The 12,283-nt window shown below is 34.7% G+C and overlaps 1 protein-coding gene across 5 annotated transcripts in view; it reads right to left on the bottom strand.

Annotated features, from left to right (window-relative positions):
• The window catches only part of atp11c (ATPase phospholipid transporting 11C), a 266,736-nt gene that overhangs the window by 179,329 nt on the left and 75,124 nt on the right, over positions 1-12,283 (bottom strand). For all 5 annotated transcript variants that reach the window (XM_039766150.1, XM_039766151.1, XM_039766152.1 and 2 more), the window contains exon 2: positions 9,788-9,907. In XM_039766150.1, the coding sequence (XP_039622084.1) occupies positions 9,788-9,907 (120 nt within the window). The remainder of the gene's footprint in view (positions 1-9,787; positions 9,908-12,283) is intronic.

The following is a 12,283-nucleotide window of genomic DNA, read 5'->3' as shown; positions in this document are numbered from 1 at the left end:
CTGGTATTCTCCTGGTTTTGTTTTTAGGCTGAGTAAGCGTGATGTGGTGCTCTCAACTAACTGATTTGTTCGTGTGATGTTTAGGTTATCATGCTGAAAATCAGTACAGCACTTGGATAAGATGGTACTGTAGTCCAACATGAAATGCAGGAAGCAAACAAATTTCTCAGTCTTCATCTCCTGCACCACCCCCTTAGCCTTGACTGCATCCTCGGACTTGACATCACTTCCTCCTGCCATGTTCTCCATATGAACAACAGTGGGAGTGTAATTTTTTTCCACAGCCTTCAGACATCTCAGCCAGCTTGGAAGCCACCATGTGCTCTTCAGGCCACTGAAATGTGACAGTTTCTCATTTAGCAGTTCACTTATTTCTGTCAGTTCTCTTTGCTTCTTTGGGGAATAGTAGTACATCTTAAAGATGGTTTTCAGTGTATCTTCAAATTTCACCAGGTACTCGCAGCGTTTCACGCTATCCAGCACGACTAGCTCTAATTTGTGTGCCACACAGTGGATTGTTATGATGTGGGGTATGCTCCGTTTCAGTCTCCCAGCTACTCCTGTTTTCTCACCCATCATCATTGCAGCACCATCAAAATTTGCACACACTACTTTATTTTTCCATGTGTCTTCTCTGATATCCATGGTGTTCACTGCTTCATCGGTAGCCTCTAAAATACCTGCAGCATTTGAACTCTTGACTGGCTGACATTTGATCATGTATGTGGACATGTCACCATTATCTCTCACATACCTGACATGAACCAACTCCTGTTCTATTATACCAGTGTCTGTACTGCCATCTGCAAGAATGGATAAGAACCTGCTTTCTTGAATTTCCTTTTCGATCTGGTCTCTTGAAGTTTGTGCTATTGCTCCAATAAACTCTCTGCAAGCATGGTCATTGAGGTAAGTGGAACCAAGATCTAGGCCATTTGCTTTTTGAAGTTTGCAAAGACTGCTAAATTTTGCCAATGGTAGTTCACTCTTTGCAACATAGTACGCTGTTCTAAACAGCTTTTTCAGGACTTCTTGTTGTGCTTGGTTTATTTTTAGTATGTTTTTTGCAATTGGTGTTTGTTCTGGGAAAGATGCTGCAGACTAAGCATCAATGCATTTCTTGTGATGCAGAGATTTCTCATGGGTTCTGATGGGGTCTTTCCTAAAATTACTGGTCCCAGTAACAAAGATGCTTGTCGAGTCAGAAATCGAAGGAAACTCACAACACACCCGGCAGAACATTATGTTATTTAGCTTGTAATATTCCAGCCACAGAAATTCTTTTGTCCATGAAACCGAAAAGCTGCGCTTTTTTTGCCTCATAGTCTGATTTGTCATAACTTTTCCACTTTGTGTTAGGCTTTTCTTTGGCTGTCCCTTCTTCACCCTGACCTGTCTTATTTGGCTCAGCAGAACTAAAATACCTGCGTAAATCCATCTATTTTTACACATGCACACACATAACGGGCAGTGATTTTTTAAATTCTCTGCGCAATCAACCTCTATCACAAGTTTAAGCTTGCTGCGGGAGATTTCACTTGTCACGTTTGAATAGTAAGCTAATGAGTGATAAGACGATGTCAGTGGAATTGGTGTGCAATTAATCCGTCACTGACCAATCAGTACTGCCACTCTCTATACACAGTTTGCGCGATCGCAAAGTGAAAGTGAAAATAAAAAACAAGCGCGCATTCAAACGCAATTTCAATATTTATATTGACAGTGGCTCATTAATGCCCGAAAATGACATAATTACCCAGCTACATTTGCGAAAGAATGCAAAAGCATTGACAGATATTTTACCTTCCTATGATAGCCCGACGGGCACGGCTGAGATAGAATCTGGTAGCCCGACTGGAAGACACAATAGCCCCGGGATGTTTTGCGAGCCCTGATTTAATTGCACCTGAAGGGCATTGGGTAAGACACTTTCCTGGAAATGTAACATTCCAATAGACACCATTGGGAGTATTATAAATAAGTTGAACACTTGGTGGCACAGCTTCCTGGCCATGGGAAAAAGCCCAAAAATGTACTCAAGAGCCCTTAGCAAGTTAATCAGGGCAACTAAGAATAACACCTGTGTTACTGCAAAACACCAACAGGATGACATGATGAAGGCTAGGACAAGTGTTTTAGTGGCAAATATTAGACTAACACTAAACAAATAAGGACTTCATGGCTGGACTCCAAGATGCATTCCATTCTCGACCACAAAAAACATCAAAAGTTGACTAGAATATGCCTGGAGGAATTTGGACAAGCCTGCAGAGTTTCAGGAGCTCAATTGACCGACGAAACTAAACTGTAACTATATGGACACATGGACCAGTGGAATGCCTGGTGTGAGAAAGACCAGGCTTATGACCAAAAGAATACCATCCCTATGGTCAAGCATGGAGGTGGGTCACTAATGATGTGGGAATGTTTTTCTGCTGCAGAAACTGTCAATCTTGGACCATGTAACTGGCATCATGGATTTCCCAGAAATACCAGGCCATTTTATATAGGAATTTGATGTGTCCTATGGGAAAACTAAACATCGGTGATCATTGGGCTATCCAGCAAGACAATCATTTCAAGCACACCTCCAAGTCATCCAAAGCTTGGTTGAGAAATAGATCCTGGAATGTTCTGGAGTTGACTTTTCAGTTCCTGGATTTATATCACACAGAAAATCTTGTGAAGAATTAGCAAAAATTCCAGCAGAGAGGTGGAAGAAGCTTGTCAGCACTTACTGAAAATGCTTATTAGAGGTTATAAAGGCTAAAGGATGCTCCTAAAATTATGGGTTGAATAATAGTGCACAGGCACATTTGTGAGAAAAGAATGACATTTTTCATTTGAACTCAAAGTTATGTCAATTTATGTTCTCAAAATTAATCATATGTATCAATAATTTTTCGTTGTTGTTTAATGAGGCTTTTTCCTGTAAATTTTACTTAACTTTGATTCTTCAACAGCTTATTATAATATACAGGGTGGATCCCCAAACCTTTTTCTTATATATCTTATGTTTCTTTTACAAAGGATATTTCAAGTAGTTATACATTACCTTGAGAATTGATGTGGAATGTGCATATTTTAACACCTCTGGCTGTTACACTGTTTAAATACTGCTTAAATTGTCAACACTATGAATGTGGTTAGGACACAAACGGCATCCTAGAACAGTTCATTAGAATTAACCATCTAACTCTAAAAATTGTTTGAGAAACATAAAGTAATTTTTATATATTGGGGTATTGTAAGGTTCATGTAAATAGCATCTTAAATAGACTTTGCATTTCAGTCCATCTATACGGAAAGTGGATTAACCATTAAAACCTTTTTAAATTAAAAGAGTAATAAAATTAACACATAGTGAAAAATAGTATAGTCTAGACAGACACCTGGCTATTACAAAATACTTCAAATTTAGCATCATTAATGTTAGCAATTTTCCATTGATTTTTCAAGAATCAATTCCTCTCAACAATATATAAATAGAATGAAACACAACATAAACATTAAATATTACAGGTCAGTTTTTCTCTCAAATACTGATGACAATTGTTTATTAAGTTAGTCAGTGGTCATTTAGAAAAACGATTACCTCTGATAATGTTAAATGGATAATGTTAAGGAAACGCCACACTGAAAATCTAAGTTGAGGACCAGCAAGAAGAGTCACTGGTAATAAGTAATAAAAGAGCTACTAAGCCAAAATGCAAAACAAGAATTAAAGTCCAGAAAGCAAAACAAGAATCCTAACCTTAGAATCTTCTTTAAAGAGTCTTGTCTTATTCTAACACTTCAAAATGAGAAAAGAGCAGCATATATTTAGGTTTTCAGAAATATGTGATCAAAAGAGACAATGTTCAAATATGCAAGCCATCACATTAAATATGGGATGTTTGCGGACGTCATGTGTTATAATGACGTGACCGCTAACAGACATTGTCACTATACACAACATAGCTGCAGTACATGTGTGCAATTAAAAACTGCTCTACTCTGCATTCTATAAATAGTTCTTATCTAGTTTAATAAAATTTACATCTAACCACCTTAAAATTAATTTTATTCCATTTTTAAAAAACAAAAAAAAGTGTAATGTGCAAATCAGTCCCATGCTTGATTTTCTGCTGCAACACTGAGTGAGTGTATAAGCGCATGCAAGAAAGAAAGAATGAGTTTGAATGGAATAAAGAAAAAGTAATCCTAATAAGAAAAGGAGAATACATGATGTACATCTGAAATCCTATCTCCCAACATTTAAGCATCAGATAGCTACATAAGCATAAAACATGGAAGAACTAGCAAAGTTTTCCCCTTATACTCAAATATAATACACAAAAACATGCAGAAAATTAAAAATGCATATTCTGAGCTGCAATAATTTGACATTAATTTCAGAATTCTTTGTAAAAGTTTAATTGTTTCACATTTCTTATGCTAAGCGTTTACCAAATATCTTGGATTGTAACATCCCCAGTTAGGGCAAGTCATGTCTGACCCAGATTCATCAGTTTACCCCTTGTTTCAAATATTAAACAATTTGCTCTAGGCTCAAGAGAATCTTATTCACCCCATGAGACAAAATATTATAACATTAGGGCAATTAGTATATTCAGCTATGTACTTCACAGCTAGCAGTCTGAGACAATGTACAGCAAAGTGGAGTCATTACCATTATAGTTAAGAAAATGGAGATGTTGAATCTGGCAAATTAAGGAACAGCAACTATAAGCCACATATAACAGGAGTGTCTTCAGTGTTGTTGTGAATGTCAAGACAAATATGTTTTAGAAACAGACATACAGTATGAATGAGTTTCCAAGAATAGCATCCACAAAGAAGAATCCATTATTGTTAAATGTAGAGTAATAGAGTTATGAAATGGCATATCCACAATTAGACAGTTTCCCTAGTCTATGAATGCCATAATTAGGCATTACAATGAAACAATACCTTAAAGACTTTTTTACAAAGAATTTTACACTCCTTTAAAAGTGTTTTAATTAGGAACTTCCTTACCAGTTTAATATACTACAGTCATTTATGGTCAGAATAAATTAAAATTATTAGTAAAGTTATGCAACTTCAGTTTTGTCATGGAACAACACCGCAATCCATCCCAGTCTGCGCATTTGCTGTGGTAACTGCTGGTGACCAGCTGCCAGCCACAGACTCGTATTATCTGGATTACAAAGGCCATCAGAAGCAGTTTCTTTACGTTGTGAGCAAATAGAAGAACTCTTTCGCTCATGTACACAAGGAAGCACTGTAAGCAGAATGCTTCCTGATAATATCGGCTAAGCCCACTCTCTCTCACTCAGTCTCCAACTTTTTTTTCTGCACAGCACCAAGACCACACTCCACCCTTCCGCAGTATGAATCTCATCTCACTACACCATATGCTTTGTCATGGAATCACAAAATGATTTGTCCCAGCCCCGACATTTTCACTGAGGTAACTGCCAGTGGCCAGCTACAAGCTGCCAGCCACAGCTACAAGCATGGCACTTCCTATTGACATCAGCTGAACTCTTCTCTCTCTCACTTAGCGCCCACCTTTTTTTTTTTTTTTTGCACAACACACCACTTCCAACTTCTATCAGTGAATTCCTTTCTGGAAAACTCAGTTGCTTGAAATAGAAACAGGTCTTGTATGTGTTCATATCTTTATGCACCACTATCAATATGCTGTTGTTGCCTTAGAAAACATCCAGTGGTTCATTACTGGTTGATTGTAACGTATCACTGTTGATGCAACATAAATGCATTTATTTTCTTGTCAAAGATGAATAAACTGTACTCTTGTATATGTTGCAGCTGTAACATCTACTTTAGCTCTTTGAGAATTCCTTAAAATGAAAGAAGCTTATTTTACAGCACAGAGATTATTTTGGACAGTTTAAAAGTTCATTACAATGAGGCCCAATAACACGTTTCATTCTAATCAAGAACTAGCTTACTACACATTCTTTCAAAGTGCACTCTTTGGGGAGATTCTAGTTACTATGAACTGTGCAGGCTATACTAATATTCTATTACTTGCTGCAAGAGTGTTGCAACTTTGGGCTGTGCATCTTGTCAACTGGCCAATATTAGCAGTAAAGTAGTTAATACCGTTTCCTTATGGCTTCAGTGGCCCGAGATCACACAGCATGGTGTTTTCACATTTTCTCCGTGTTTGTAAAAAAGACTGGCAGTGATTCCTTACACCTGGTGAAATGGGACCCAGCCCCTGTAGACCCTGAATTAGAATATGGGGTTTTGGAACATGAATGAACAAATAACATGCTGGTATTTCAGAGTGAACATCATTTTAAAAATGTATATACATAGTTCTGAGTAGTTATGATCACAACGTTATACTTACTGACCAACTAAAAATGATGTGTTTAAGTGTTTTCTTTGAAATCTTATTTTTCTATAAAGGCAAACTTAGCTAAATCAGTACAAGTACTTTATCTTAGGTGGCTTAGGACATAATGCACAGCATTCTTAACAGATCAAAAGCAGAACAAATACCATCAATTAATACATTTTGTAAGCTGTAGTGCTAAAGGCCTTAATAACAAATTTAAGAGAAAAATGTGCTCCAACATAGATAGTAATCTTAACAGAAGATCAACTTAATAAGCAAGGACTCATTTCAGTCAAAAAAAGACTTAATCTGTCAAAGTTTTCATTTTAACTATGATAAAAAACAGATGTGTGGGAATTTTAAACCACAAAACAATTATGTTTGTAGCGACCAAAACAGCGTTGAATTCTGAAGAGTAATATATAGTGGTGGTGGGAAATTATATATATATATATATATATATATATATATATATATATATATATATATATATATATATATATATATAACTCTGGCTAACATGTATGCACAGAACACAGATGACAAAGATTAATGCTTAAGGAATTTGCATTTGGTACCAATATGAGCACTCATAAACTTAAAATGACTTAAATTGTGTATTAAATCCATACATAGAAGGGTCTTTGGCAATTTCAACTTTAAAATTTAATATTGCAATGGCAGTTTCTATGATCTACGCAGATATCTATGCAACTTTGAGAAAGTATTTCTTCTTCTTTTCATTACATCATAGTTATTCAAGAACTGATTATTATTTCTATTTATAATTTACTACCCTTTAATAAATATTTCAAATACAATGCTTTGTCATCTCCAACAATGCTCCTTGTATTTTTGAGCTCAAAGCACTATGGCCTGTAAACTCAATTGACAGCCTCTGACTTAGTCCATTGTTGCAAGCAGATGAACATTTTAAAAAATTCAGCTTCACACAAAATGTTTTTTTTTTTAGTGATCAATTCTGAAGAAACACTCTGGGAAACACGGAAGGCAGTTTTAATCAGACATATTGTTTTGTATGTTTCACATAAAAAGCACTGCAGACTAGCAAAGCATCAGAATTGATAATAAAGGTTTTCATATTTGATCAGGAAAATGCTAAATTGCCAAATGAGGCACTTTATATGAAAAGAATGGCTCTTCATTTGGAATTTAATCTTCTGACTATAACAGAAACAGATCAACTTAATTTTAAGTTACATCATATCATTATTATGAACACAGAGAAAAGGCCAATAAGACATTAGCTCAAATATACTTTAACAGGAAGATTGCAATACACTAACAGGGATTAATAATATAGCAAGAAATAACATTTGGGAACAAAAAGGGAATTAAAAACACACATTTAAGGAAGGCTATAAGTCAATATTTCTCGAAGTGTTCAGAAAAAAATAATTTGTTTAATAAAACATAAATACCACCACTTGAAACTCTCTATACAGAAGAGCTAAATAAAACTCTGAAACTCTCTAAAATACAACATGCCAAAAACTGATAAAGACCAGTTTCACTCCTAAATAATAATGTGAAGACATTTAGCTCCAAGAATACAAAAAGTTTTTCCCTCTATAACAACACAAGATTAAACTAAACTTATAACAGCAAGAAATTTAATATCCAATCTTTGGCAAGCGTTTAATGTTATATGCTTACAGAAGCAGACTTTCCAGAAGTTTTACTATCCTTGGATACAAGACAAGCCTATGATAGAGTTAAATGGAGATACTGTAACTACTTACTGTAATACAAATGCAAAAATTTTGGGCTGGAAACTATTTATCTGCATGGAAAAGATTACTTTCTACAATCTTAGAACCTTCAAACCATATTAATAATATGAACTCAGATTACAACACTAACTAACTAAACAAAGGTTTCCATTTTTACCAAATCTTTTTTGCAAACTGCAATTGGACAATTAACTATTTACCTCCTGAAGTAATCAAAGCTAAAGACGATCATAAGGGAAGGATGTGAATAGAAAATTCCCTTATACCAATGATACAGTGTTTTATATCTCAGACCCACAACTATCACCATCATTACTATTAAAATTCAATAAAAACCATGTTATTTGAAGTGAATTCCCTGGTACATCACAGCAGGCTGGATAACATTTCACTGAAGTGTCTGGAGATAATTATTACAAGGAAAAACAAAGAACTCTTTAAATACAATTTGGATACAACAGAAAACATAAAACAACTTGGTATTTGCATCTTTTGAACACTTATGCTCTAAATTTAAATTTCCATCTGCACACTTTTTGTTCTATATAGAAATTAAAAGTTTTGTTAAAAGCAACATACTTAACATCCAACACCTTTCACCCATATCTGTCCTTGAGGCAATACTGAGTTAATGTAGATGAGTATTCAAATAGCATGCTCAAGGAATATAAAAATTTCAAAGAATTTATTCTTTAATATTCTTAAGGAATATAGGAAAAAGATATTTTATTTAAAATTTCAGAAAAGCAGTTTAATTCAGCAATTCATAAACTACTTTCTGGTTTAATTTGCACCAGGCATGCTATTATTCACCTAAATGTTTTTTCATTTATAACATGTATCTTGTTTAAAACAGTCTAAAATGTATCCATGACAATGTCTAACCTGTGTGAGGTCTCATCAATTCTACATGAAACTTGTTAGTTTATTCTCATTAACTTGACTGAGTTGTGTTTTGCTGTTTTACTTCCAGATAGATGGGTTTAATAAAAGAAGAATATGATACAAATTATTCAGTATTCAATATTATTTTTAGTACAGTATATGATACAAATTATTCAGTAGTCAATATTATTTTTTAGTATTGCATCTTTCATTTTTGTGTGCTATAATTGTAATGATGTTTTTTGATGTTTCTTCAAGCTCTATGGTTTTCATTAAAGCTGTCTGCAATGTTTTCATTTTATTTTTATTTTTGAAAATACATTTGCTGTTTTACATACTTAAATCAAATAAAACTGAACCAAATGGCAAAGCATTGCTACTCTTACTCTCAAAAAATCCTTTGTTTTGTTTTACAATATTACATTTACAATGTGCATTAAAGGAATCAAAAAAGATATCAAAACTAATCAGTAGCCAACCAGATATGGGAAATCAAAAGATACTAGAAACCAAAGAATCCAATAGCCAAGGAAAACAATATACTGTACTGCTGAAGACTTTATAGTCAAAAAAATGTGAATCAGATTATTGGAACAAAAAAAATTGATAAGCCTTGTAAGTGTGCAAATAATCTGATATTGCATTAATTTGTCTAGCAGAATCTCCTACATAAGGCAAAACATAAAACATTTGTGCATGATATTTTAAACAAGAAAGGAATGACCAGTATTCACTTTTAAACTAAATGGTCTTGCATTCTAAAGAAAGGAGAAGAAAAACACTGATTAACTACCTTAGAGGAGATAATTCTGTTATCACAAAACTTAGATGGAAGCAAGGCTTCTGTCCCCAAAGCAGGTGGGTGCCCAATGTGGATTGTCCTATTATCCACTCTCTTCTCATCTGTGCCACACTGCAATAACAAAAGAATTAAGGTTAGACTTAAAAATGATTTTTCACCACCCAGCACAGAAAAACTGTACATTCCCACTACATATATTTGTGTTTTAATAGTCTTGAACAAAAGACACTAAAGCTTTCCCACTCAACAACTACCAGCCAATGATGTTTTAACTGTAGCACTTTCTCATGAAGCAATACTTTTAAAAGATGAGATGGTACAATAAGAAGTAAAAGGGAGTTTGTGTCAAAAATGAGTGAGCAGTGTTACATTTTGAATGTATTTTCATTTCAAGCACAGCAGTAAAAATGATTTTTTCAAATTTTTGTTTTATAGAATACTTATTTGTTAATGACAAATAACAGCAGCCCACAACAGTTGCTAGTCCACTACTTCTACAGCTAGCCAATAAGATAATGTGGTGGATGGGCCTTTATTCTTTTGATTGTCGTGCAGTAGGTGAAGGGCAGTGTTGCTCTAAAACACAATATAATATAATGAATACTAAGGAAAACCTAATGAATACAAAGAACATTTTCCTTAAAGGTACCCACCATAATGTTACTAAAATGCTGTTAATAATGCAGTCTGACTGTAAAGAATATAACAGGCAAATTAGGAAGCTTTGAGTTTTGCCACTTTAGAATGTCCTTTAAATATTTGGCATGCCAAATCATTATCTTTTGCTACTGTGGATTGAACTTTTGTAAAACATTAATGTAGTGATATTGCTGCAACTGACAGTATATTGTATAAAATAAGGAAATGATTACAAAGATGTACATCTAGAAAGTATCTTTTCATAGGTTCTTGAAGACCATCAAAATACACAGATGCCTACCACAGGTTGTGTTTTGAGATTAATAAACTACCAAACTATTACAGTACAGGGAGACTACACTGCCAAACAACGCTTAATAAATACCCCATGAACAGATTACCAGCAACACTTTTTAATTAAATGACATAGGAGATATTTAATTTGGATGCAATTTAAACTGGGGCCTGTGATGGGGGCCTGGTAAGAGCTGACATTGCAGAAATTTTCAGATTTTACAGAGTGGGCAAGAATCACACAAGGCGTTGGGAATGCATACTCTGGAAACTACAATACAGTTTTCCATGCTAATGCAGGGGTACTAACACATAAAGAAAGCAAGTGCATCCTGTGGTGGGAATAGAAGATGTGATATTCCACGTCCTGGAAAAAGACAGACATACCAGTATTGCATACAGTAAGGCTGCTGGACAAGGACCCCCCGACTAAAAAGGTGATATGGCTCTTTTGGACTTCCAGATGGCTCAGAAGGGCAGAAACATCCAAGCTAGAGGAAACAACTATACTGTACATTAAGGCTATGTCATCAAGCAATTCTGGGGCACGTATGTGACCCAAAGAAGAGTTTTATAGCTGCCTTTTGAACAGAAGCAATGAGCACAGAGAAAGAATTAAAGATGATTGCAAGTACTCAGCTTTAAAGAAGGAGAGAACTCGGAAAGGGAGTAAAATAATAATAAGCAAACATGCACGATTATGAAGGCAGCTTGCTTAGAAAACAGGCAAGTGAACAAGACACCCCACAAATAGTCAGCCTGTTATAAAAAGTCCCAGACAGGCATTTCAAGTTTACTGCTTTGCATCTCTGATTGTTAACTTATTTTCCCCCTTTGTTCAATCCTTTCTATGCTTTACTAGTTATTAAAACTACTTTGAAAGTATTTTGATTTTCTTGACTGTCTTTTGTTTTTAGAATGTTTCCACAGAAAAGTAATGTCGTTAGTGACTTCACTATTAATCAAGTAGTGTACAGATTGTTTTGATGATAAATCAAGTGATCCATGGAGAAAAAAAACGTATGAATTAAAAATTCACAAGACTAAATAACAGATTAGTCATTTCGTATCAAAATCTTCAAAATATTTTAATGGAAAAGAACCTAAGAAGCTGTAAAACTATAAACAATTGAGCAAAATTTAAACTATTCAAAAAGGCTCTCAAAAATGTATACAAACAATTCCCGATTTTTAAGCTCATCAAATGAAAAACAGTACCCTCTCATCTCTGTAGCATTAACCATAGTGCTGGCAGGTTACAACATAAGGATAATGACAAAAATCACTTGCTTACTTACTATTATAATGCAAGACAGCGTCATGAAATTGCCATACCTCATGCTTTTCAATGACCCTTAGTAAATCGATTATGACTGGGCGGAAAGTAAAGGGAGACGGAGTTTCTACTGGTTAACATTAAAACTTTTATCAAGTGAAAAAGGGTCAAATTTAACTTTCAGACATATGTGAAGTCACTTGTTTGTGACATGCTGTGACTGGGTGCAGGTCAGCTTACGGTCTTTACAGATCAACTGCTTGTTTTCAGATCCTTAA

Source organism: Polypterus senegalus, chromosome 10 (assembly GCF_016835505.1).
Source record: "Polypterus senegalus isolate Bchr_013 chromosome 10, ASM1683550v1, whole genome shotgun sequence".
NCBI lineage: Eukaryota > Metazoa > Chordata > Cladistia > Polypteriformes > Polypteridae > Polypterus > Polypterus senegalus.
Note: the sequence above shows the minus strand (reverse complement) of the source record. Positions and strands in the feature narration are given on the sequence as shown.